The following is a 23,455-nucleotide window of genomic DNA, read 5'->3' on the forward strand; positions in this document are numbered from 1 at the left end:
TCACCAAAACTTTACACCAACAAAATATTTAATCTAGTTGAAGTGTTTGATAGTTGAACTACAATAATAAAATATGTGTGTTCATTTCTATATTGGCTTAAATAAGTTTTTGCTCCCGGTACTTTACCTCATTTTTTATATTGGTCCCTCACCGGAGTAAATGTGGAGAATCGTCTCTAACCTTTGCCAAAACGATTGGTTTTGGTCCCTCTGAAAATTTGGGTCAACGTCGGAGGGACCAAAGCTAAAAATGAGGTAAAGGACCGGGCCCAAAAACTTATTTAAGCCTTTTAAATTTAATGCTTTGACCAATGAGGCCCGCCCTTCGCATGGTGCGTGCCACTCGCATCAGATCCGGTGACAGTTGCATTGGTGATTCGTTGAACTCCTTTATATGAAGGTTGAGTTAAGCTAAATTCTGATGGTGCTTACCCTTCATCTTCAAACGTGGCAGCAGAGCATAATTTTGGAGAAACATCCGCATTGGATAATAAATTCAATCGAGGTAGAAACTCCTACACCAATTTTCTGACAGATAAATACTAAAAAACCAGGTCAAGTTTCTAATGTTGAACACAATTTTCTTAACATTGTTGCGACTTTTGATAGCGATGGATGAGAATGCAATACCGATAGCAGAACCACTTGATGGATATTAGTACTGAGCTTTTATGATAAACACATAATGGCTGAGTTATTTATTTAAGCCTAGTGAAAGGTATCTGCTCTAATCTGACAAGTTAAAGTTTTCTCTCACGCATTAGGTTTCGTTCAAGAACACAAAAACATGATTTTTCCATTGTACCAGTAAAAAAAAGGTAGAGGTGCAAAAATGTTATTAAAAAAAATTTAATTTGTAATTTTCCTTTAATATGCCATTTTTTTCTAATTTCTGTTTATATTATTCAAATAAAAACTAGTAAGTATTTGCATTTCACAATTATTTTTAGGGTTAATCCTCTACTTGGTCCCTGTGGTTGTGTGGCCGTCTGAAATTAGTCCCTCCCCATAAAATCTGAAAATCTAAGTCCTCGTGTTTGGAAAGTGTGTGGAGCAGGTCCTCGCCGGAGCTCGGAACTCCGGCGAGTGATGATTAGGCTTGCTGACTAGATTTGTGAGGCTGACGTGGCAATTAAAAAAATATAAAAAAAAATGACAAATCCAAATTATTTATTTAACATACCATAATTAACCCTCGTTAATCTAGTCATAAACAAATCCCCCCAAATAATTAAATTTCCCAAACATGATCAACCAACCCAGAATCAACAACAAAAATCCAGAAAATCAACCCTTCTTCTTCACCTTCAACAAACCCAGCCACCATGAAACCCATTCATTAGAAAATTTCATCTCCACCTTCAACAAATCCAGAAAATCAAATAATCATCTTCTTCTTCATTGCACCCACGCTCAACAATGAAACCCACATCCTCAACAATGAAACCCACATCAACAGGATAAACCCCAATTCCCCTAAATTCCCAATTGTTCTTCTCCTGTTTTTCCTCTAGTCATCTAAATTCACTTCAGAAACCCAAACATATCTGGGAGCCATCAACACACCACTGTCGACCCGTTCTGTTGGTTTCAAGTCTCACGTGGTGGTGTCCGGCGAGTGTGCGGTGCTGGGTCGACTCGGAAACGTTTTCCCTCTTTCCCTCAAATCCGAAGCTCCAAATCACCATAAACAACCCAAAAAACCTTCTAAAACCCACTTCGAAGCTTCCAGAATCGATGATGATTACTCAAGCGAAGACGAATCGTCGAAATCCGATGATGATAGCTTCGCTGCTCCTGTTGCAGATGCCTCAGCATCGGTCCCGGCTTCTGCCGTTGCCGATGAGGGAGGAGAAGCGATGGTGTCCCTCACATATCTGCTAGGGTTTTCGATTTACCATGGAGATGTTGGTTGTTGGGGTTTTCGATTCAGATCTGGTTGCAGGTGGGTGTTGGGGTTTTGGTTAGCGGTGGGGTTGGGGTTCTGATTACAGGTGGGGATTGAGGTGGAGGTGGAGGTGGAGGTTGCAGGGGGTGGTGGGGTAGGGCCTTGGGATTCTGGTTGCAGTAGAAGAAGAAGAAGATGAATGAGGAGGAGGAGATGAAGGAGTTGGATATGTTGTGATGAATTTCTGGATGGATATGGTGATGAAAGCTAGATTGTGAGCCCTTTTTCGCCTCTGAATGAGAGAAAAAAGAAGAAAGGGTTTGGATTTTTGCGGAAGAAGAAGGGTTTGGGGTTAATTTGGGGGGGATTTGGGTTTGTTAATTAGATTAGGGTTAGATAATTAATTAGGTTTAATTTTAGTTAGTTAGATTAATAAAACTGACATGTAATTATGTTTTATTTTTTGTTTTATTTTTTAATTGCCACGTCAGCCTCATTAATCTAGTCAACATGCTTATTCATCCTCTGGGCTCCGGCGAGGACCTGCTCCACACACTTTTCAAACGCGAGAACTTAGATTTTCAGATTTTCCGGGGAGGAACTAATTTCAGACGGCCACCCAATCACAGGGACCAAGTAGAGGATTGACTCTTATTTTTAATTGATAATTTATAAATGAGGAATGCTAATGCACACCCACTCTTTTTTTAGAAGGAGTGCATTAGCAACACACACCTTTTTCTTTGGACAAAAAGCCCAGCTTTCACTTTTTAAATTAAGTCACTTGATAAGAATACTAAAGTAATTTTCCAATCTACACTCCCTCTCAAATTCAGACTTTGTACATAAGCTTCATCACTCTCTCTCCCACTCAACCTTTTGTGATCTGTACTCTTTCTCTCTCTCTTAGCCTCTAATTCCTTCCATTGCAGCACACAACCTCCATCACGTCTTCTCTCTCTTAGACTCTAATTCCTTCCATTGCAGCACCACAACCTCCATCACTTCTTTCATCTCTGTCAATCCCTCTCCTCTAATTTGGGTTTGTACCCGTTTGGAAAATTCGGGCATTTGGTATTTACCAGTTAAATGCGACCATAATGAGACTGGTAATGATGTCAATTTGCTTTCCAAAATCTGTATTTAGTGTCTGTTAGAGACTAAAGGAGGAATAGGAGAAAAAAAAGCTTCATATTGTTATATGACTATCTTCAACCTTTCATATAAGCACATAACTAGTTGTGGAGTCTCTTCCTATAAGTTCAGTGATGTTGTATTATCCAACAGTGTTGTGGAACCAGGGCATGTATCAAAGTCATTAAATGCGTGAGCCAGAGATATGGAGCTTTCAACCAACATTATTTTTTTTTTGTCAAACAGAAGTGTTTCATATAATCAAGACAACACCTTAAGTTGCCAACAGAACACTAGATTGTTTATTCCAATTTTATTTCTTATTCACATCCTATTACTATCCTAATAACCAAATTGCACATCCTTCATCTTCTTTCCCACCATAAACAATTAGTTACTATTTGAAAGAAATTAAAGTTGTATTAAGGATGGAAGTCTCCGTTAAGGGTAAATACCAAATGCCCAAATTTTCCAAACGAGTACAAACCCAAATTAGAGGAGAGGGATTGACAGAGATGAAGAAGTGATGGAGGTTGTGGTCATGCAATGGAAGGAATTAGAGTCTAAGAGAGAGAAGACGTGATGGAGGTTGTGTGCAGCAATGGAAGGAATTAGAGTCTAAGAGAGAGAGAAAGAGTACATATCACAAAAGGTTGAGTGGGAGAGAGAGAATGATAGAGCTTATGTACATGTCTGAATTGGAGAGGGAGTGTAGATTGAAAAATTACTTTAGTATCCTTATCAAGTGACTTAATTTAAAAAGTGATAGATGAGCTTTTTGTCCAAAAAAAAAGGTGTATGTTGCTAATGCACTCCTTCTAAAAAAAGAGTAGGTGTGCATTAGCATTCCCCTTTATAAATATATATAAGTTTTTTTAGTATTGGTTGTTTTTTTTTGTGACAAATTGGTTGGTGAAAGGCCCGGAAAGTTAAAGTTGGGCTATTTCTAACACGGGCCGAGCTCATCGCGGTGGCATTTTCGTGGTTTTCTAATACCCAAAGGTTATTTATCGAGGGTTTTGAAGGTATAGATATTAGCGCATATTGGATTCTAGGGTTTCATCCCGGAAGAAGAATCAGGAGCATCAGCAGCTGCAGGCAACATGGTTCTCAAGTGAGTTTCCTCCGATTTCAGAATTCTTGCTTTCCTTCAAAATCAATCAAATCATCATTATCATTTTCATGTTTCTGTGGATTCAAATTTGATTTTCACGTAATGCTGTTTGTTCAAACCAACCAATTGCGCTTTGATTTTCATTTAATGTCGTTTCGCCCTTCTCATGGAACAATTGATTTTAGATCATGTAATTATATTTTTTGAAATTATTGTTAATGTGTTGATGCATTTTGCTTGAAATGATGAATTGTATTTTTTGAAATTACTGTGTTATTGAGTGTGTTGATGTATTTTGATTGAAATGAGGAATTGTATTTTCTAATGATGTTATCTGCAATCAGCGTGTCTTCTCACTGGTATATTGTCTTTGATGTGTTAGGACCGAGCTTTGCCGGTTCAGTGGGGCGAAGATCTACCCTGGAAGAGGCATAAGATTTATTCGAAGCGATTCTCAGGTGACACAAATGTGGCATGCATTGAATTATAGTGTTGGCTCATGAAATGTAATGTAATGTTTGCCATGGTGTTTAATGGTTGCTTATGTGTATGTGTGTTTCTGTTTGTTGTTTGATCAGGTCTTCCTGTTTGTCAACTCGAAATGCAAAAGGTATTTCCACAACAGGTTGAAGCCGTCGAAGCTCACCTGGACTGCCATGTTTAGGAAGCAACACAAGAAGGTGACGGCTTGATTGAAATTATTTATGTGTGACATAGGCAGTGTTAACGGTTGCTTGTGGTTTTGTTTATATTTTGATTGTACATGTACTGATTTTTTATTATTGTACTTGTGATGTGCAGGACATTGCCCAAGAGGCTGCGAGGAAGAAGCGTCGCTCTACCAAAAAGCCTTACTCCAGGTCAATTGTTGGTGCTACATTGGAAGTTATTCAGAAAAGGAGAACTGAAAAGCCTGAGGTTCGAGATGCTGCTAGAGAAGCCGCTCTTCGGTGTGTTTTCCTTTTTATTTCTTCCTTGTTCTGTATTCTTTATTCATCTGTTATCAAGAACATATATAACGTTGTCATTGCTTACATGAATCATCTCTGTTTTTAAGTGGTTAGCATTCTCACAAAATAAAGTTGCATTGTTTTTCAGGGAAATTAAAGAGAGAGTCAAGAAAACAAAGGATGAGAAGAGGGCAAAGAAGGCAGAAGTTCAGACAAAGGCACAAAAGTCACAAGGCAAAGGCGGCAAGGTTGCTGCACCCAAGGGTCCTAAGCTTGGTGGTGGAGGCGGGAAGCGCTGAGTTCCTAGTTTTGTGGCAGCACTTAAACAGAGCTGTCTTGAAAGTTTTGTACTGATATTATTTCTGCTTGATCAATCTTTTATTTTACCCTTTATTTTATTTGGAGCTTAGAGTACTAGTTATTCATGGATTTTGCCTGCGGAGCCAATTTAAAGTTTATACAAGCTCGCTTATATGCTTCTTGCCATTGTATTATCAAGTTGTCATTCTATGGTGTGCTCTGATAATGTCTCAAGTGCAGTGGGTTTTAACGAAATGGATCATAACACAACATGTGATAAACTGAAATTGATAGGAGAAAGATTGGATGAGCGTAATAGCACTTAGGGTGTCATGTGGTTGTCCAAATGTCACTTAACATGTCAAATTAGCGGTGTCATGTGGTCCAAATGTCACTTAACATGTCAAATTAGCTATTATGTTTACCTTCACTAACATTTGGGTAGTCAAGATTAATGTCATTGGCGTTTTTCACTTGAGCCCCCTTCAACTTTCAGGGATTAATTTGTTTATTTACTAAGATAAAGTATATGGCTTAGCAAAAAAAAAACTAAGATAAAGTATACAAACGTGAGCCCCGTCTATTTTCAGGGATTAATTTGTTTATTTACTAAGATAAAGTATTGTCAACTATCTATTGCCCTCTATAGTTATTGGTATTGTTCTACCTCTTCCTGTATAGTGAAATAAAATAAAAATAGGCGAGATGTGAAGTATGATTTGTTAAGAAAAGAAGAGAGATGTGAAGAAAAAATTGGTGAAATGAGATTAAGCATAATGTGTGAATATATATGGGTGTGGAAACTCAAAAAGGGCGATTTGAAGATGTTTTTGGCACGAGTAAACACACTTCGCTTAAAGGCTCCAAGCTTGGGGCTTGTGGACTTAAAGGGATACCTAAGATTGAGTCTTCTTAATGTTGAGGGATGTTTGTGCGCATATCACAAAATTTAAGTTTGTTCTTCGAGTGTGGGCGAAATCAAAATCAAACCCATCGAGTGAGCTTTTCAATCAGATTCACGAGGCCCAAATTGGGCGATGTAATATATATGAGCAAATCTCTTAATGGCGAAAATGTGGCTTAAAACCACTTGGGATATTTTGTAATTTTGATAGGTTGCAACGCACACCCCCTATGTATCTACGTGGATGGGGGCGACTACTCGTGAAGATTAGGGTTCAGCTTGTTTACAAAGGGGTCTTGTTGAAATGAGACATGAGGTTTACTTTGAATACAGAATAAACATCGAGTCTTGAATTCTCTCTTAGGTTCTAAACTTGGTCTCTTTTAGGTTCCTTGCGAGAAAAATATCAAAATTTTAATTTAAACTAGTCTTGATTGGTAGACCACAAACACAAAATAACTAACGTTCATAAACATTTTTTTTTATCACTTTTCTCATATCACATTACATCATATATCACTTATCTTTCTTCTCTTTCTATCTCAATCTATAGGTGTTTACACCATTTTGGTGTACCTAAACATTAATTTCTTTTCTTAGCCAATGTATCTTCATAGGACGAAACTGTGAGATTAATCTCTCACCCCACATTCATCGGACTAAGCGATAGAAACTTTTTTTTTTTTTACATCGGAAAATAAAGCGATAGGGACTGCGAATGATTTATTTTTCCCAATTCATAAGAGTTAGAAATCAAATCTACAACAACTTTTTTTTTTTGTTGAAATTAACACCTTTGTTTAATGGATTAAAACATTAATTTTAATTAAAAGGAATTCCTAAACCTAAAAAATAAAGAAAAATATTTGCGCTCGACTCTCTCTCTTGGCAAGCCAAGCCTCTCACACTCTCCGGAGACAAGCTCGAGGATGCCAACCCCAACACCGTTAAGCAGCGCCTCCGCCATGCTCCGCCGGCGTCTCCTCCCATCACTTCGAACCCGCGGCGGTTCCTCCTCCCGGTGGACGAGTGCAGGCCATGAGGAGCATCCGAAGGGGTACCTCTTCAACCGGACTCCACTAGCACCGTGGGAGTCTCGCTCATGGGAAGATTGGGAACTCCCCTGCTACATCACCAGCTTCCTCACCATCGTGATCTTGGGCGTTGGTCTCAACGCCAAGCCCGATTTGACCATGGAAACCTGGGCCCACGAGAAAGCTCTTGAACGCCTCAGGATGGAGAACAACCTCACCGCTGGATCCACTGAATTGCTGAATAATCAGGGTATAACTCTGGGAATTTTGATCTCTTTTCTAATCTGTTAATTTTTGTAGATGCATATTGTATTATTCTCTTTTTGTTGAATGTGGTTAAGGCATTCCTGCATTACATTGTGATTTCAATGTTTTGTTGTTATGTATTGATTTGCACTAATTATGTCTGATTTTTCTATGATTTTGAGGAACTACTTGTATAACTTATCTATCTCAATTTGTGGTTTTACGTAATCAGAACGGTTCCGTTTCACTATATAGATCATTGGTACCGAGGTTATCTTAAGTTCACCTAGGCTTGGACAGAGGTTATCTTAAGCTGGCTGTAGGCTTTAGGTTGGAACTTGAAAGTTTGGACTCACTATAGTGTTACATCGTGAGAGAACATGCATTACCTTGGCGTTTTTGGATTCAAACTTTTGAAACAGTGAATTGCGAATCATTGACATGGAATATAGATAGATTTCTGAGTTGGTTGAACATGAAATTGGAAGGTTGACACTGATCTATAATTAGTGTTTGTAGCACTACCAGTCTATTGAGCATGGACACCGATTATGTGTACAATTTAGGACACTGAACACGCTACACACTTAGACACATTTACATGGTTATTGTGAACAATACAGGACAAGGATATACCACACACAGAAAGAGATATTGTGTAATAGGAATATATTAGTTGAAAGCATTAGAGGAGTTCATCTAAACCATTCATACAAAGGTTATATTATAAAGATTAGCTCCTCTCAATTTTTGTGTTCAAACTTTATCTGTTTCTTATATACCTATGTAAACATGTGCAGATTGCAAGGATGAACAAGGGGAAGAGTGACATTCCCACAATGAAGTCTGTTGACATTCTCAAGGCTCCAAGTTTTGTTAATATAATTAGTTGACATTTCTAAAATTTATATGAAAACAGAACAATTATTTTTAATGAGTCACATCCTTTAAGTGCTACTATGTCTTATATGACTGTCGGCTAAGTGTCTGTCGTGTCCAAGCCAATGAATTTGTTTCTTTAATAATATAGAGGAGTGTCAACATGTGTCCTACAATTATCAGACAGATGTTAGTATCAGCAACCTATTTGACACTCCAAGAAGGAGAAGTATTTACGCTTCATAGGTTGTAGTTTATGTTTTTCTGTACAAGCCTTCCATTCACACTTTATCAGGTTATGGGGTCAAGCTTCACTGCCTTGCTGTATTTTATGTTAATTTTCAAAGTTACAATGTTGGAATAGTGTTTGAGTCTGTTGAATACATTACCATTGAGCAGTTTGTAGATAGCAGAAGAACAGCTTACGTGTTAGTTCAGATGGACTATGGAGTATCGCCCTCTGTTTCTTTATATTGTCATGCCTCATAACCCTGAGTCAGAGTCACTAAGCCAATAATAAAGCTATAGTTAGGAATTGGAATGCTGTGTGCTGAACTCCACTCACCTTTAAAATAAGCCTGTATAGTGTACTAACATGTTATAAACAACTCCACTCACCTTTAAAATTTCCAAACATAGGGTAGTTTCATGTCCTTTTAAATGTGTTCAATAAGTGGGGTTATTTTAATTATGTCCACTCCCCCCCCCCCCCCCGAATTGGGCAACAGTGGGTTTGTGTTTCATGGCAGAGGCGAGAGCCCGAAGGTTTGGGTTGCGGTGATGATTCTCTAATTTCCGATTTGATTCATGTTCTTTCTTTTTCCATTAAAGAGGAAAAATGAGCTTTGTCTAGTGTATGCTGTTTTTTGGCTGGCAATTGGTATTGCTGTTCTTCTTCTTCATAATTTCTGGGTTTTCTGGATTGTTCTTGAGTTGAGAGGGTTGTTGGTGGATTGGGGTTGGTCATGTGTCTTCACTCTTCAATGCAGGGTTTGGATGTGTCTTCACTCTTCAAGAAGAAGTAGGGTTGCATTATGGGTCTTCAAGAAGAAGTAGGGTTGCATTATGGGTTTCAGCTTTTGGCTATGGGGTTTTGAGTGTGATTGGTGAGGAGAAGAAGAAGAAGAAGAGGATGAGGTTGAGAGTTTTTTATTTGATTATGTTTTTTAAATAATTTAAATGAAAAAGAAAAAAATTTCACGTCAGCTCATTAATCCTACGTGGCCATGCCACATGGGCCACCGGAGCTCCGGCATTGACCCAGAGCTCCGTTGGGACCAAAACCTTTTGACAAAGGTTAGGGACTAAAGCTCACATTTACTCTGGCGAGGAACTAATGTCAAACATATGGTAAAGGGTAGAGGCTTATTTAAGTCTAAAAATAACATGTATTTAATATGGTATAATATTTTTTTGGTAACAAGAGGAAAGCAAAATTTGCAACAAAAGCATATTGTATAATATTTTTTTTTTGTACATCTCATATTGTATAATATGGATATATGTTATAATTTTATTATTATTATTATTATTATTATAAAAAAGCAACCGCTCTTTCAGTTGAATTCCGTTTTCGGTTATAGTTCCATTAAAAAGTTCAATATAAAAAAGCACTGTGACGTGACAACATACAACCGAAAGAAGGATCAAAGATTCATCACAGTTGTAAAAAGTTTGAAATGTCAACCCAGAACCGCCGCCGGTTCTGCTCAGCCGTCTCCTCCTTTCGCCATTGTTCATTTTGCTTATCTATCTCTGATAGCATCTGCATCAATCTCCATATTGTTGCTCAAAAGTCTTTTGGAGCTACATGTATGTTGGTTTCGTTGGAGTCTTGTTTATGAGGCTTTTCTTTTGGTTCTTGAAAACCACCCCCGAAGAGGATTGAAGATAACACTCTACGTGCTTTAAGCTCCGGTTGCCCAAGTATGCAACGACTTTTAATACCTTCTTGATAGGGGTTGGGTTTATGATTCTACAAAAAGTCATCCAGTTTTGCCGTGTATTATGTTGATATCATTGATGATTTGATACTCCACCCTGGAGCCATTAGAGAATAGTGGCAGGCTAGCTACGTTCCAATCAGAGCAAACCTGAGCAGGATGTGAGAGGTTTCTTCATTTTTTTCTATTCATAATTGTTGTAGAGTCTTTTTTCTTTTCATATAAAAGTGAGAGTTTGAAATATAACTATTTTTTAAAAAAAATATACAAATGAGATAAATTTCTCCATAAAAACAATCGCAAAAATTTAGGAATAAATCATTTTTTCAGGAGAATAATAAAATATGATGAAGATAATTTTTTTATTAAAAGGCAATGATATATGGAGAGAATACAAAATTTAAAAATTGAGAAGCCAATTTTTAAAAACATTAACATAACTTATAATAAATTTATAATATTCATATTATATGAATTAATTTAATCTTTGATTTTTTTATGAACATCTATGTGTATTACTGATAAAAAATATTTTGATTTATGTATTAAAAATTTATTTCGGCATCAAGATTCACCGCATTGGAAAAAGTTTGAAAAGTGAGAGACTTTTTAAAGCATAGAGATGGAGGTCGTTAATGCCGACCCGGAACCGCCGCCGGTTCAGTCGTCACCCTACGCCATTGTTCGTCTTCGATGTTCTACGTTTGATGGCATCCACATCCATGCCCATCGTGTTGCAAACGTGGCCCAACTCAAGCGTGTCTGGGAGCTACATTTACGTGGGTATCATCGGAGTCAGCTTTATGGGCCTTTTCTACTAGTTCTTGCGAATAGCCACATAAGATAAAATCAGAGCAATGAAAAATTAGGTATAACATTTTACGTTGGTTTCATTGTTGGTTTCTCTTTTGAGGGGTCTGGTCATGCTTTTAGGGTTAATTTTGGTCGTTGGGTAATTATTATGGGGCTGGTTGAGTCGTTCTTTTTTATGTGTAATGTTGTCATGCTTTTTGCATGTGTAGTCTTCTAGATTGGTAGCATAGTTTTGTTTCCTAGCTATTTTTTTTCCTTCTCTTTTGTATTTGGGTTTTACACCCTTTATGCTAAGTTTGAATACAATATTTTGCTTATAAAAAAAAATAGGCTTAATACATCAGAAGACCCCTGTAATTGTAAAGGGAATCAAATCCAGGGCCTGAAATTTTTTTTGCATCAAATTGGGTCCCTATGAAATTTTTTTTAATTCAATTAAGGCCAAAGAGTGTCTGATGCTGAAGTGGCTTCAATTTTAGCCTACTCAGCTTTTCCACGTGACATTTAGAATTATTTTTTAACAGAAAAATTTTAAAACTTAATTTTTTAATTCCAAACCCTCTCAAATTAACCCCAAATCATCTTCTCATAACTTAAAAAAAAACTTAATCTAACCTAATAACTTAAAAAACCTAATCTAATCAAATATTAATCCCTAATCTAATCTGAGAATCCTCAATTAAACCCTGACTATTCATCTTTATTCTTCATCCCCAACTTCTACCCTAGAGTGGAAGAAGATAGAACCATCTTCTCCCCACCTTCATCCCCATCTGGCCAACACAGGAACTGAGACAAGCAGATCTGGGTTATTTGCAAGAGATGCAAGGAAACGTTCATCCCCTCTTCCAATTTCTCTTCTTCGTGCTGTTTCCACCCGAGGCCATGAGACCCACCGACGTTGCATCAAGTTTGGTAAGAATGAATGCTCCGAATTTCTGCTTCTAGGCCCTGTATTGCTTCTTCATCTGAACCTTCATATTCAAGCCCCAAAACCTTCCCCAGCACCCACGATTTCTTGGCCCTGTTGAATAGAAAAGAAAGTTAGGGTTTGTGATTCAGGTAGCTATGAAGAAGAGGATCTGGTTTGTGATTTTGGGTTTTTTTTCTCCATTTCTTCTTCCCCTTTCTCCATTTCTTCCTCCCTTTCTCTTTTTCAGTGGTTCTCGATTGCAGGATCTTTTTTTTTTTATGAATATGGGTTTGAAGAATAAGATTGGGTTGCGGTGGGTGGGGCGATATGAGTTTGATGTAGAATCTAGGTATTTTCTGGGTTTTGTTTTTGTTGTGGTTGAGGATGAAGATGATGAATACTATGTTGAAGCTGTTGAAGATGATGCTGAACATGATATTGAACACGATGAGGAAGAAGATGATGAATACTATTTTCTTTGCCCAAAAAAACCCATTACCCATTTCTCTTACTCTCTTTTCTTCAATCATGAGCCACAACAAGAACACACTCCTCTCTCTTTCGGTCTCCCCTCTCACTCCAAACACATATTCTTCAGATCTATTCCAAATTTCTACCACAGAGGTGCAGGAATTTTATTTTTGGTTGTTGTTCTTGGTGATGGAGGAGGAAGGAGAGCTTGGTTCTTGTCTGGATTCAATTTGGGGATGGGGAAGATTTGTAATTGGGTTCAATTTGGGGATGAAAGGGTTTAGTTAGAGATTGATTATAATTAGATTATTGTGTTAGTTTATTATTTAGATTATGTAATTGTTTAGTTAAGAGATTATTAGATTAGGATTTTATTAAGTTTTTAAAATTTTTTTCTGATTAAATAATTGAGTTGGAATTAAAAATTATTTTTTCTAAAATTTTGTTATTAAAAAAAATTATAAAAGCCACTTGTAATTGATGACTAGGACAAAATTGAGATCTGGCAGCATTTGACCTTAATTGAATTAAAAAAAATTCTTAGGGACCCAATTTGATGCGAAAAATTTTCAAGCCCTGGAATTGATTCCCTTTACAATTTCAGGGGCCTTATGATGTATTAAGGCCAAAAAAATATAACACTTTACGTGATTTGCTGCCATCGGGTTTCATCGTTCCCATAATTTGCTCCTACATCGCAATCAATGCAATGATTGCTGTGGTCCATTATCAAGGGTAGAATCACGTCCTGATAAAATGTTCAATTCAATTGATATCTAAAAATTAAAAACAGTTTGAAAAGAAGAAAATAGTTTGAATGACATGTTTTCCAATATTTAGAAAACTAATATCTAAAAATAAAAAAAAACAGAAATTGAAAACATCTTTTATCTGCTGAAAATGAGAATTGTTTTAAAAAACAGTTTTTCAAAAACAGGTCGTAACTGAAAAGTTTTGAAAACTGCAAACAAACATGCCTAAAACTCACTTTAAGGATTTTTTTTATTTTATTTTTTAACCATATAACTCCCATCAAATTAGAAGCGGAACGGTGAACTTTAAATAGATTTCAATAAATAAAAGAGTAAGTGTTAAAAAATTATCAAAGCGTGTGTGGGAGCAGCACTCTTCTTCAAACTATGCCTCTCATTAGGACTATTTTCCTTGGCATTCCTTAAAAGAAAAATGGTAGTAGCACTCCAATATTCTTGTTTTAGTACTCTATTTTATTAGTTGAAATTCATGTAGAGTCTACTAAAAATAAAAATATGGATCACACTTCCAATTTAGTATGACTTACATGATTTTTTATCAATTGAGTGAAGAATGTTGTAAAAGGGTATTAGAGTTGATGTTGCTTGCACTTCAATTCATCTTTGTCCTAACTAGCACCTGATTACTTAACTAATCATATACTATATACTATTTTCGAAACAAAAAATTGTCAACTCCAACAAGTGTCCTCATCTCATTTTATGTTTTTTTCATAAGTTTTATCTCTCATATTATAACTAATAAGTAGATGATGTCATATTTATACTTTCATATTTTTTTGGTAATTTAAATATTAAATAATTACATATTTTTAAAAATAATTAATGTTTTAATATTGCATTTAATAGTTATTAATTATATTAGAATAATTCCTGCTTATAAAAAAATTAGAATAATTTCTCATTCTTTTCTAATCTATATTGATGGATTTCCACGTGGCATGTAAAAAAAAACCACATCAATTCCTTCCGTTAGTTTTTTAACGTTAGAGTGACAGATGAATATTCGTTGCACTTTTGAGAAACATAAAAAATATAAACAAAGACGAAAAAAAGAATAAAAACAACATTTGCACAAAGCTTAAACAACATCAAGGACATAAAATGCTTTTAAGCCAATCTTTAACTACGTACCTACCCACACTGTTAATCCACCGAGCCCCAGGTTACAAAAAGCAAATAAACTAGTAAAACATATCAATTGCATCGTTGGCTCGTTGCTATTAAACCTTGGTGAAAAAATCAAACTAGTATTTTGGTCCAGGATGCTCAAAACAAACAGGCCAAGCGAAATACGTGACAAATGACCTTAATCAATCTCATATTCCATACAAATTGCATCATGATTCGATTCCTTTTTCATGGCAGAAAATAATGGATTATTGTTAGGTGCACAAAAGGAGAAAAAACAAAAACAAAACTCCGAAGTGCCACGTCATCACCTCTTTATCTTTTCAAAACACGGGGTTGAGGAATATATTTAAAAGTGTGTGTTGTCACTAGGTTTTTATTCCAAATAAAACAAACTCATCGTCTTGATCGTTTCCTTTCTCCGATGGAACTGGAAAAGTTTCCGCCGCCGAAGCAAGTCGCTCTGAATGATAAAAGCATGGTGGTCAACGACCCCAGTCTCCGTGGTTCCCTTTTGGATAAACTCATGAAGGTCCTCTTAACTATCGGCTTCAGCCTATTTCTAGTAATCTTATTCGGACTCACAAGTGTTTACAGCGAACTTACACACATCGCTAGATTGGATATCCGATTCGACTCAGCCTCCTTCACCTTACTCAACCCCAACGGTACCATTAGTCCTATCCTCAATGCCAAATCAAACATCAATTTCATCATCGCAAACCCTAGTAACACGTACAACATATCCTGTAACACCATTAATGCCACTCTATTATACGGTGGTAGTGCTATTGCCATCACTCGCTTGCCACCTTTCTTGCAACTTAACCGGAGTGAGACCAAACTTCCAGTTCAATTAAATTTGGTCGATCAGTTTGTGGATAACAACATTGTTGCTCACAATGCTCATAGATCAATAGAATTTGGGCTCGAATTATTTCTTGGAATCAGTAGAGGAGTTGATGACAACAGTTTTATTGATAAGTTCTTTGCTCGAATGTTTGCTAATAGGGGAGCTCATTACAACACCTTGCGATTTTATTGTAGAAGTCTCAGATTTGTGTTCAAGCCCGACAATGCTACTTTTGCTTCCGGAGCTTGTTTGTCTCACCCGTCACTTTTTTCTCTCTTTTAAGTTGATTTATTAGTGTGTTTTGTTTAGTTCAAAATTTATTCATGCTGAAGTCTCTCGTTTTTCCATTTATATATTGAGATTTATGAAATTGCTTTAGTTTTGTTAGCTTCTTATTTATGTTTTGTGGATTTAACATGAAAACTTAATTAAACTGTGTGAATTTTTGAATAATTAATTTGAAAACTAAATTCGTGGATGGAGAACAGCCTCACCGGATCCACTGAATTCGGATCGGATCCGGCCCCTACTGAATAATAAGGGTATAACTCTGGGAAATTTGATTCATTTTGTTTTGTGATTCTTGACTCTTGTTATGATTATTATTCTCCTTTTGTTGAATGTGGATAAGGCATTCCTGCATTACAATGTGATTTCAATGTTTTGTTATTTTATCCTGCTTTTCACTTATTATGTCTGATTTTGCTATGATTTGGAGGAACTACAACCACTTGCATAATTTATCTCAATTTTTTCATGTGGATCTACATAATCGGAATGGTTCTCTTTCACTATATAGATTATTGGTATAGAGGTTATCTTAAGTTCACCTAGGCTTGGACAGTAGGACATTTAGACAATGCTTGTGTAGCCTTTTGATGAATCAAAACTTGGTTGTTGTGTTGTGTGATTCATGTTGTGTAGTCATGTAAGCGGTTTAGCTGGCCATAGCCTTTAGGTTGGAACTTGAAAGTTTGCACTCGCTATTGCCATGAAAGAACCTACATTTCATTGGCCTTTTTAGATTCAAGCTTTTGAAATATTGTGAGTTGCTAACAGTGACATGGAATGATGGAATATAGATAGATCTCTTTGAGTTGATTCAACATGAAATTAGAAGGTTGACACTGATCTATTAGTTAGTGTTTGTAACAGTACCAGTCTATTGAGCATGGACACTGATAATGTGTACAATATAGGACACTGAACACGCTACACACAAACACATTTACAAGGATATTGTGCTCAATACAGGACTGAGGACACCACACACAGAAAGAGATATTGTGTAATAAGAATATATTAGTTGAAAACATTAGAGGAGTTCATCTTAACCATTCATACAAAGGTTATATTATAAAGATTAGCTCCTCTCAATTTTTGTGTTCAAACTTTATCTGTTTCTTATATACCTATGTAAACATGTGCAGATTGCAAGGATGAACAAGGGGAAGAGTGACATTCCCAAAATGAAGTCTGTTGACATTCTCAAGGTTCCAAGTTTTGTTAATATATTAAGTTGACATTTCTAAAATTTATATGAAAACAGAACAATTATTTTTAATGAGTCACATCCTTTTGGCTAAGTGTGCCGTGTCCAAGCCAGTGAAATTTTTTATTTAATAATATAGAGGAGTGTCAAACATGTGTCCTACAATTATGAGACAGATGTTAGCATTAGCAACCTATTTGAAACTTTGACACTCCAAGAAAGAGAAGTATTTACGCTTCATAGGTTGTAGTTTATGTTTTTGTGTACAAGCCTTCCATTCACTCTTTTATCAGGTTATGGGGTCAAGCTCCACTACCTTGCTGTATTTTATGTTAATTTTCAAAGTTACAATGTTGGAATTAGTGTTTTCAAATTTTCAAAGATAGCAGAAGAACAGCTTACATGTTAGTTCAGATGGACTATGGACCTCTGTTTCTAGGGGTGCACATGGGTTGGGTTGGATGGATTTTGGTCAAAATAAAATCCGAACCGATCAAAATTGTCTGGGTTGGGTTGGGTTGGGTTGGATTTCACGAATTTCTTCTTCGGACCCGATCCGAACCAACCGACGAAGTTCGGATTGGGTTGGATGGATTGATTGGGTCACTATATTAAAATAATAATATATTTGAAATATTAAAAAATCTTGCAAATATTATTATAAATTCAGAAAAAGTTATAAAAAATACTAAATATGTTATAATACTAAATAGCATGAAAATGACACAAAAAGTTATACCAAATAGCATGAAATAATATCACATAAATGACATATAACAAAATATCATGAAAACATAAAACTTCATTACCAAATGACATGAAGCAATCTAACATAAATAGAACCTAAAAAGTGAAAAGTAACACTAAATGTCATGTCATGACACTTAGAACTTAGATGTCTCCAACATGCCAAATAATATATATAGACATGTAACAAATAACTACAAACAAATACTCTAAGTTCAAATATGATAAATAACTACAAATACTTAAGTTTCAAAGATTCAAAAAGTCATCACTCCAACACTAGCACTCCAAGTATGAGTAAAATTATAAAAAAAATTATTATTATATGTATGGATTCTGGGTTGGGTTGGATGGATTTGAACTGAATCCGAAATCCGATCCGAACTTGGTTGGATTGTAGTAAAATTCATCTGATTAACCCGATTACCCGATCCAACCCGCATTTTTTCGATTGGATCGGATTGGGTTGGACGGGTTCATTGGATCTACCCAGCCCATGTTTACCCCTATATGTTTCTTTATATTGTCATGCCCCAGAACCCTGAGTCATAGTCACTAAGCCAATAATAAAGCTATAGTTAGGAATTGGAATGCTGTGTGCTGAACTCCACTCCAGTTTATGAATCACGGGGTGGAGCAAATAAGCCTGTATAGTGTACTAATATGTTATGAACAACTCCACTCACCTTTAAAATTTCAAAACATAGGGTAGTTTCATTTCCTTTTAAATGTGTTCAATAAGTGGGGTTATTGAAATGGAATAGTACTTTGTTTCAATATTTTTTCTGAAGTTTTCTTATGGTCAAGAGTAATACTGAAGTTTACATTGTGCGTGTGGCGTGTGGTCGGATTGATTATAGACCTAACATCTGGATACCGATGATTCCAAATGGGTTGCCGGTGCCATTTGCATAAAAACGGACACCATTTTTTTTTGATAAGTCAAAATTGCATTCAACATAGTACAAGGGGTGCTAACCCGAATACAGAGGAGGGGAACTAGTCAGAAAAGACTAGAACCCACAAGAGAACAAAAAGTAAATTACAAAATACAAATTACAAAGAGCCATACTTCTAGAATCAGTAGCCTAACACAAAAATACTATTGTCCACTCCAAAACAGAATTCCCATTTTCCCAGAAGTAAGAAAAGCTGTGAGATGGTACAAGATTACCATTCACGTGATTGGTATAAGCACCACTAGTCACCCACTTTGTCCCTCGCAATTGTCCAAGGTGCTGCAACAAATTTGGTAGCCCACCCTTTATTGGTTCCTCACTGCATAATTCCACGCCAATACCTATTATATTGCGAGCGTCTTTCTTATAAGGATAGAATGCAAGCCCCCGAGTTTTGCTTCCATTCAAACCAAGAATAGGTAAAGCCCTCAACTTTTACCCTCAGCCACTGCCAGGATTGTGTTACTGTCAAAATTTGTCCCATTGAAAATTGCTTTATTTCTACACATTCCCCTTCCCGTTGTGCTTTACTGTAACCAATTGAAGGAAATTGGAGTAGATGCTCCTTTGTTGTAGCCACCAAAGTAGATAGCACCCCTAGCCACTCAAAGTACTCGTGTTTTGTAGCATTACACAGAAGAAATAGATGGGTCGATGACTCCTCCTGCAACCCGCACAAGGGGCATAAGGATTCGTCCACAGTCGAAATAACATGCCTCCTGCGAAGGTTGTCACGTGTCTGTATTCTGTCTTTCAGCACCCTCCAAGCAAAAGCTCTAACATTGGAAGGGACCGGTATTGACCAAACCAGTTTGAAAACAGGTTTAGCTTCCTCCAAGTTTTGTGCCTGCAAAAACAAATAAGAAGAGTTAACTGAAAAAACGAACACCATTTGTTATTGGGTTGATTGTCAAGCCCAACCTTGTATCACTGCATTCTCAAAAAAATAATGAGAGAAATATATACCAAAAAAAAAAAGATGCTAAGGTATCATTGAATTTGTAGCGATCATATTTAATTAGTTGATTTGGTCGGGTTGTTTTGTATGTTGACGCTTCTGGCAAGGATATAGGCTGGTTGCTCGCATGGTGAAGTTTTAGCGGCCGCGACAACTCACTCTTTTGATGTGCTTTTACCGGTGTTAGATGATACTCTTCCTTTCATGGGGCTTTATGCTCTCAATTGGATTGCTTTGCTCCAATTGTTTGAGTTGTGGAAGCTATGTTTGTATCTTGCATCGGTTGGGAATTGTTGGGTGTCTTTTGATTTTTCTAATCTTTCTTTGGATCGTATGAGCGGCAAGAAGACGGTAGATTTTTTGGCTAGGAAGTCCTTTTCTTTTATTAGTATAGCTTGGATTGAAGAGGTTCCATCAAATCTTTTATCTTTCGTTCAGTTTGATATAATGGCCTCTAAATATATCTCATTTTCTTAAATATATGAAGTTTTTTTCAAAAGAAAAACATTTGGGGATCTAAAACTATAAGCACCCATACGTAGTAGTTTTAATGTGCTTCAAAATCGGGATCAATTAATACAAGTCTTACTAAAACAATTTTCTTTCATCTTATTTTTTTCACTAATTTTATTTTATTTATTCTTCCATTCCTATTTTTTTTTATCTCTCATGCTCATTCAGTCCTAATTTCTTATCTCTCTCATCAAGTATGAGTGCAATGGGTTCTGGAAAACTAAGAGTTGAATGTGGCAAGTTTTGCTTAATTGAAATCAACAACCCCCTCGTACCTACCAACACTATTAGTCCACCCAGGTTACAAAAAGCAAATAAACTAAAACATATAAATTGCATCGTTGCTATTAAAACCTTCATGAAAAAATCAAACTAGTACTAGTACGTGGTCCAATTTTGGTCCAGGATGCTTAAAACAAACAGACCAAGCGAAATACGTGACAAATGACCTTAATCAATCTCATATTCCATACAAATTACATCATGATTCGATTCCTTTTTCATGGCAGAAAACAAGGGATTATTGTTAGGTGCACAAACTGAGAAAAAACAAAAAACAAATACGTCTTGCAAATCATCTATTTACTGGCCCCACAAAACAACAATAGTATTGTTCACTTCTATGGTTATCTATTTATTAGTATTCTATTCTATCTCTATTGTGTGTAAAGGGAACAATAAGAAAATGTGGTGGTGTCTAAGGTGACATTTTGGTTTTTAGTGAACTATTACTAGAAGCATATCTAGGAAAAGAGCAAAAAGACAAAGAACCCAAACACAGGTTAGAGAATAGAGATCAGTGTTGATTTTGATGATATTCCAACCATGAATTTCCTTCATCCCCAAGCGAGTACACCACATCTTCCCTGCTCCATCCCGCACGCAGCAAAATCATCGACAAAACTCTCACGTGCCACGTCATCGCCTCTCTATCTTTCAACCGGTTCCGTAACTTCCGTTTCCCTTCCTCCTCCGTCGTCGCCACCGTCATCATCTCCCGTATCTCCTCCTCCTTCCACCCTCCCTCCCTCAACCTCCGCCACACCCCTTCCAAACACCCACCCAATTTCGCCTTCTCACCACCACCGCCCAACCACCACCACCTCCACCCCCTCCCGTCCGCCACCTCCGACCAGAACCCAATCCTCCTCGCCGACGTCGCTGCCCACACCGGCCCCTCCTCCTTCGACACCTCACAGAAGAATCCAGCCACATCGAAACTCACTACTCTGACGTGCCCGTCGTGATCGATGTGGAAAACAGGGTTCCCGGCGACGTTAGGGGAGCAAGGCATGTAGCAATGCCGGTAGATTGGAACAAGTCGCGGCGCGTCGCTCAATAATCGGCGCGCGGCTTGGACTGGATCCTCCGGGTGCGGGCCCCATGATGGATGCCAGAATTGATTATTGGAGACACGGCGGAGGATGGAGGAGGCGGGGAGGTTGAGGAGCTGTTGCCCGGAGGAGGAGCGCCAATTGGGGAATCCAGGCGAGATTGGGAGGCCTTGTTGGAGGATGGCGCGGAGGTCCGGCGGGAAGGTGAATCCGAAATTGGATTCGATGGATGAGAATTCGGTGTCGGAGAGGCCTTCCTCGACCACAGCGTTGGTGGATTTGAGGCGTTCGATGAGGTCGGTGGCGTAGGCTGCGAATGAGAAGCAAATTCGTTTGGGCCTTGGTGGTTTTGGTTTGTCTCCGCCGCCGTTGGTTACGGTGGCCATTGTACGAGTGAATGAAAGTGAGGTCGGTGTGTTTTGTTTGTATGAGGGGAACGGTTCAAAGAAGAGAGATTACACTTATTGCGTTACGTAGTTACTACTGTTCTGTTTGTGAGAGAGAGAGAAACACTAGTTTGACTCTCAAAATAACATTATTAGTAAAAAAATTATAATTATAATTTACTATAAAAAATTAGATAAATATTTTAATAAAAGAAAAACATTAATTTTTTTTTGAAAGTAAAAGAAAAACATTAATAGTACTATTTATTAGCGGTTGTACTTGTGCATGAACCTTAAGGTAATCTATCTATGGCTATATTTATAAGTAAACTTATCTTGAGTTTTACATTAATGAATGAATGATGGTTAAAAAAAACACATTAATGAATGATAATATATATTTTTTTGAAATGAATGATAATATTAACTAGTTATTAATTATTTTGACTATCAATTGTGTAACTTATGAGTTTATCATATGTATAATTAACATTTTAAAATTTGAGTTAAAAAAAAATTAAATACATATTGTAAAATTGTCTCGAGTTTCACATTAATGATAAATAATAATAGTTAGTTATTAATTATATTAACTATTAATTGTGTAACTTATGAATTTATCACAATAAAAACTTGATGAAGTTATCATAGGATAGCTCGAGTGGTAATTGGGAAGATATGAGTGGGTAGGGAGGTCCAGGGATCGATTCCTAGCTGGTGCAATTTATTTTTCCGATGTAATAAAAAAAACTTAATAAAAGAAACCAACAAATTAAATTAAATATAACTAATAATTTTCATATATATAATAAAAATCTTAAGTATTAAATTTAGTTAATGATACAATGTTTTTTTGAACTCAATGATACTCCCTCCGTTCCTATATATAAGTCACAAATAACTAATTCTCTTAGATTAAGAAAAGTAGTTACTAGTAATAAATTTGTAAAAAAAATGATTTACTTTCCTAGATTACCCTTATTTACTTTCCTATGATTTTCTCTCTCCAAGTTAATACTTCTAAAGTTTATCATCTCTTTCATATTAAATATGAGGGTGAACTTGGAAAAAATTATTTAATGCTTCCTAAATATTAGAAAGTGACTTATATTTTGTAACAAAATATTTTCAAAAAATGTGACTTATAATAGGGAATGGAGGGAGTACAATGTTATTTGTTGAATAACTATATATTAAATCATTAGTGTCTACTCCGCTGTACTCCCCGCATTCATTTTATAGGTAAAAGTGCGATAAAGCAAGGATCATATTAACAATATATTAATACAATACAATGTCCATTCAGGGCTTTCTAATATTATATGCCAAATAATTCCCATAACATAGAATGGCCTAGTGTGAGGAGAAGATTACGATGTACTCATGCATGTATATATCCTTACAAAAATGGATGCCAATTGTAATAAATCTAATTTGATTTCATGTTGGCTTAATTATTTTGACAATGACCTTGAATCCCCATCCCCACAATTCCCTTCTCACTGTTTTATAAATTTCCAGCGCTAAGTCATGACTTCTAATATAATATCTTAATCTCACCATAAAATTCGGATCATAGATGTTGTGCACAAAACGTAAATAAAATTTCTTCCCATGAAAGTGACATTGCAAATTAGCCTTTTCCTTAATGTTTCCCAGCTCACTCAGCCAGATGATTATGAAATATATATTCATAACTACATTGCTTCAGATTGTGTAA

The 23,455-nt window shown here is 36.5% G+C and overlaps 3 protein-coding genes across 3 annotated transcripts; 2 read left to right on the forward strand and 1 right to left on the reverse strand.

Moving 5' to 3' along the window:
• Positions 1-3,986: 3,986 nt before the first annotated feature.
• Positions 3,987-5,577, forward strand: LOC130740946 (60S ribosomal protein L24-like). Its single transcript, XM_057593679.1, has 5 exons — positions 3,987-4,136; positions 4,519-4,594; positions 4,715-4,816; positions 4,938-5,086; positions 5,235-5,577. Exons 1-5 carry the CDS (start codon positions 4,126-4,128, stop codon positions 5,383-5,385), a joined length of 489 nt encoding a protein of 162 aa, XP_057449662.1. The 5' UTR covers positions 3,987-4,125; the 3' UTR covers positions 5,386-5,577.
• Positions 5,578-7,141: 1,564 nt separating this feature from the next.
• Positions 7,142-8,812, forward strand: LOC130740947 (uncharacterized). Its single transcript, XM_057593680.1, has 2 exons — positions 7,142-7,574; positions 8,371-8,812. The coding sequence occupies exons 1-2, from the start codon at positions 7,220-7,222 to the stop codon at positions 8,397-8,399; spliced, it is 384 nt and encodes a 127-aa protein (XP_057449663.1). The 5' UTR covers positions 7,142-7,219; the 3' UTR covers positions 8,400-8,812.
• Positions 8,813-20,811: 11,999 nt separating this feature from the next.
• LOC130737273 (uncharacterized) lies at positions 20,812-21,735 on the reverse strand. The gene has a single exon (XM_057589024.1). It carries the CDS (start codon positions 21,733-21,735, stop codon positions 20,812-20,814), a length of 924 nt encoding a protein of 307 aa, XP_057445007.1.
• Positions 21,736-23,455: the final 1,720 nt, after the last annotated feature.

Source organism: Lotus japonicus, chromosome 2 (assembly GCF_012489685.1).
Source record: "Lotus japonicus ecotype B-129 chromosome 2, LjGifu_v1.2".
Lineage (NCBI taxonomy): Eukaryota > Viridiplantae > Streptophyta > Magnoliopsida > Fabales > Fabaceae > Lotus > Lotus japonicus.

Excerpts from the sequence above, each read along its gene's own strand:
- LOC130740946 (XM_057593679.1), top strand. Across the intron at positions 4,595-4,714 it reads TTATTCGAAGCGATTCTCAG|GTCTTCCTGTTTGTCAACTC; the intron begins GTGACACAAATG and ends TTGTTTGATCAG. Across the intron at positions 5,087-5,234 it reads GCTAGAGAAGCCGCTCTTCG|GGAAATTAAAGAGAGAGTCA; the intron begins GTGTGTTTTCCT and ends ATTGTTTTTCAG.
- LOC130740947 (XM_057593680.1), top strand. The coding sequence starts at position 7,220 with ATGCCAACCCCAACACCGTTAAGCAGCGCCTCCGCCATGCTCCGCCGG. Across the intron at positions 7,575-8,370 it reads TGAATTGCTGAATAATCAGG|ATTGCAAGGATGAACAAGGG; the intron begins GTATAACTCTGG and ends AAACATGTGCAG.
- LOC130737273 (XM_057589024.1), bottom strand. The coding sequence starts at position 21,735 with ATGGCCACCGTAACCAACGGCGGCGGAGACAAACCAAAACCACCAAGG.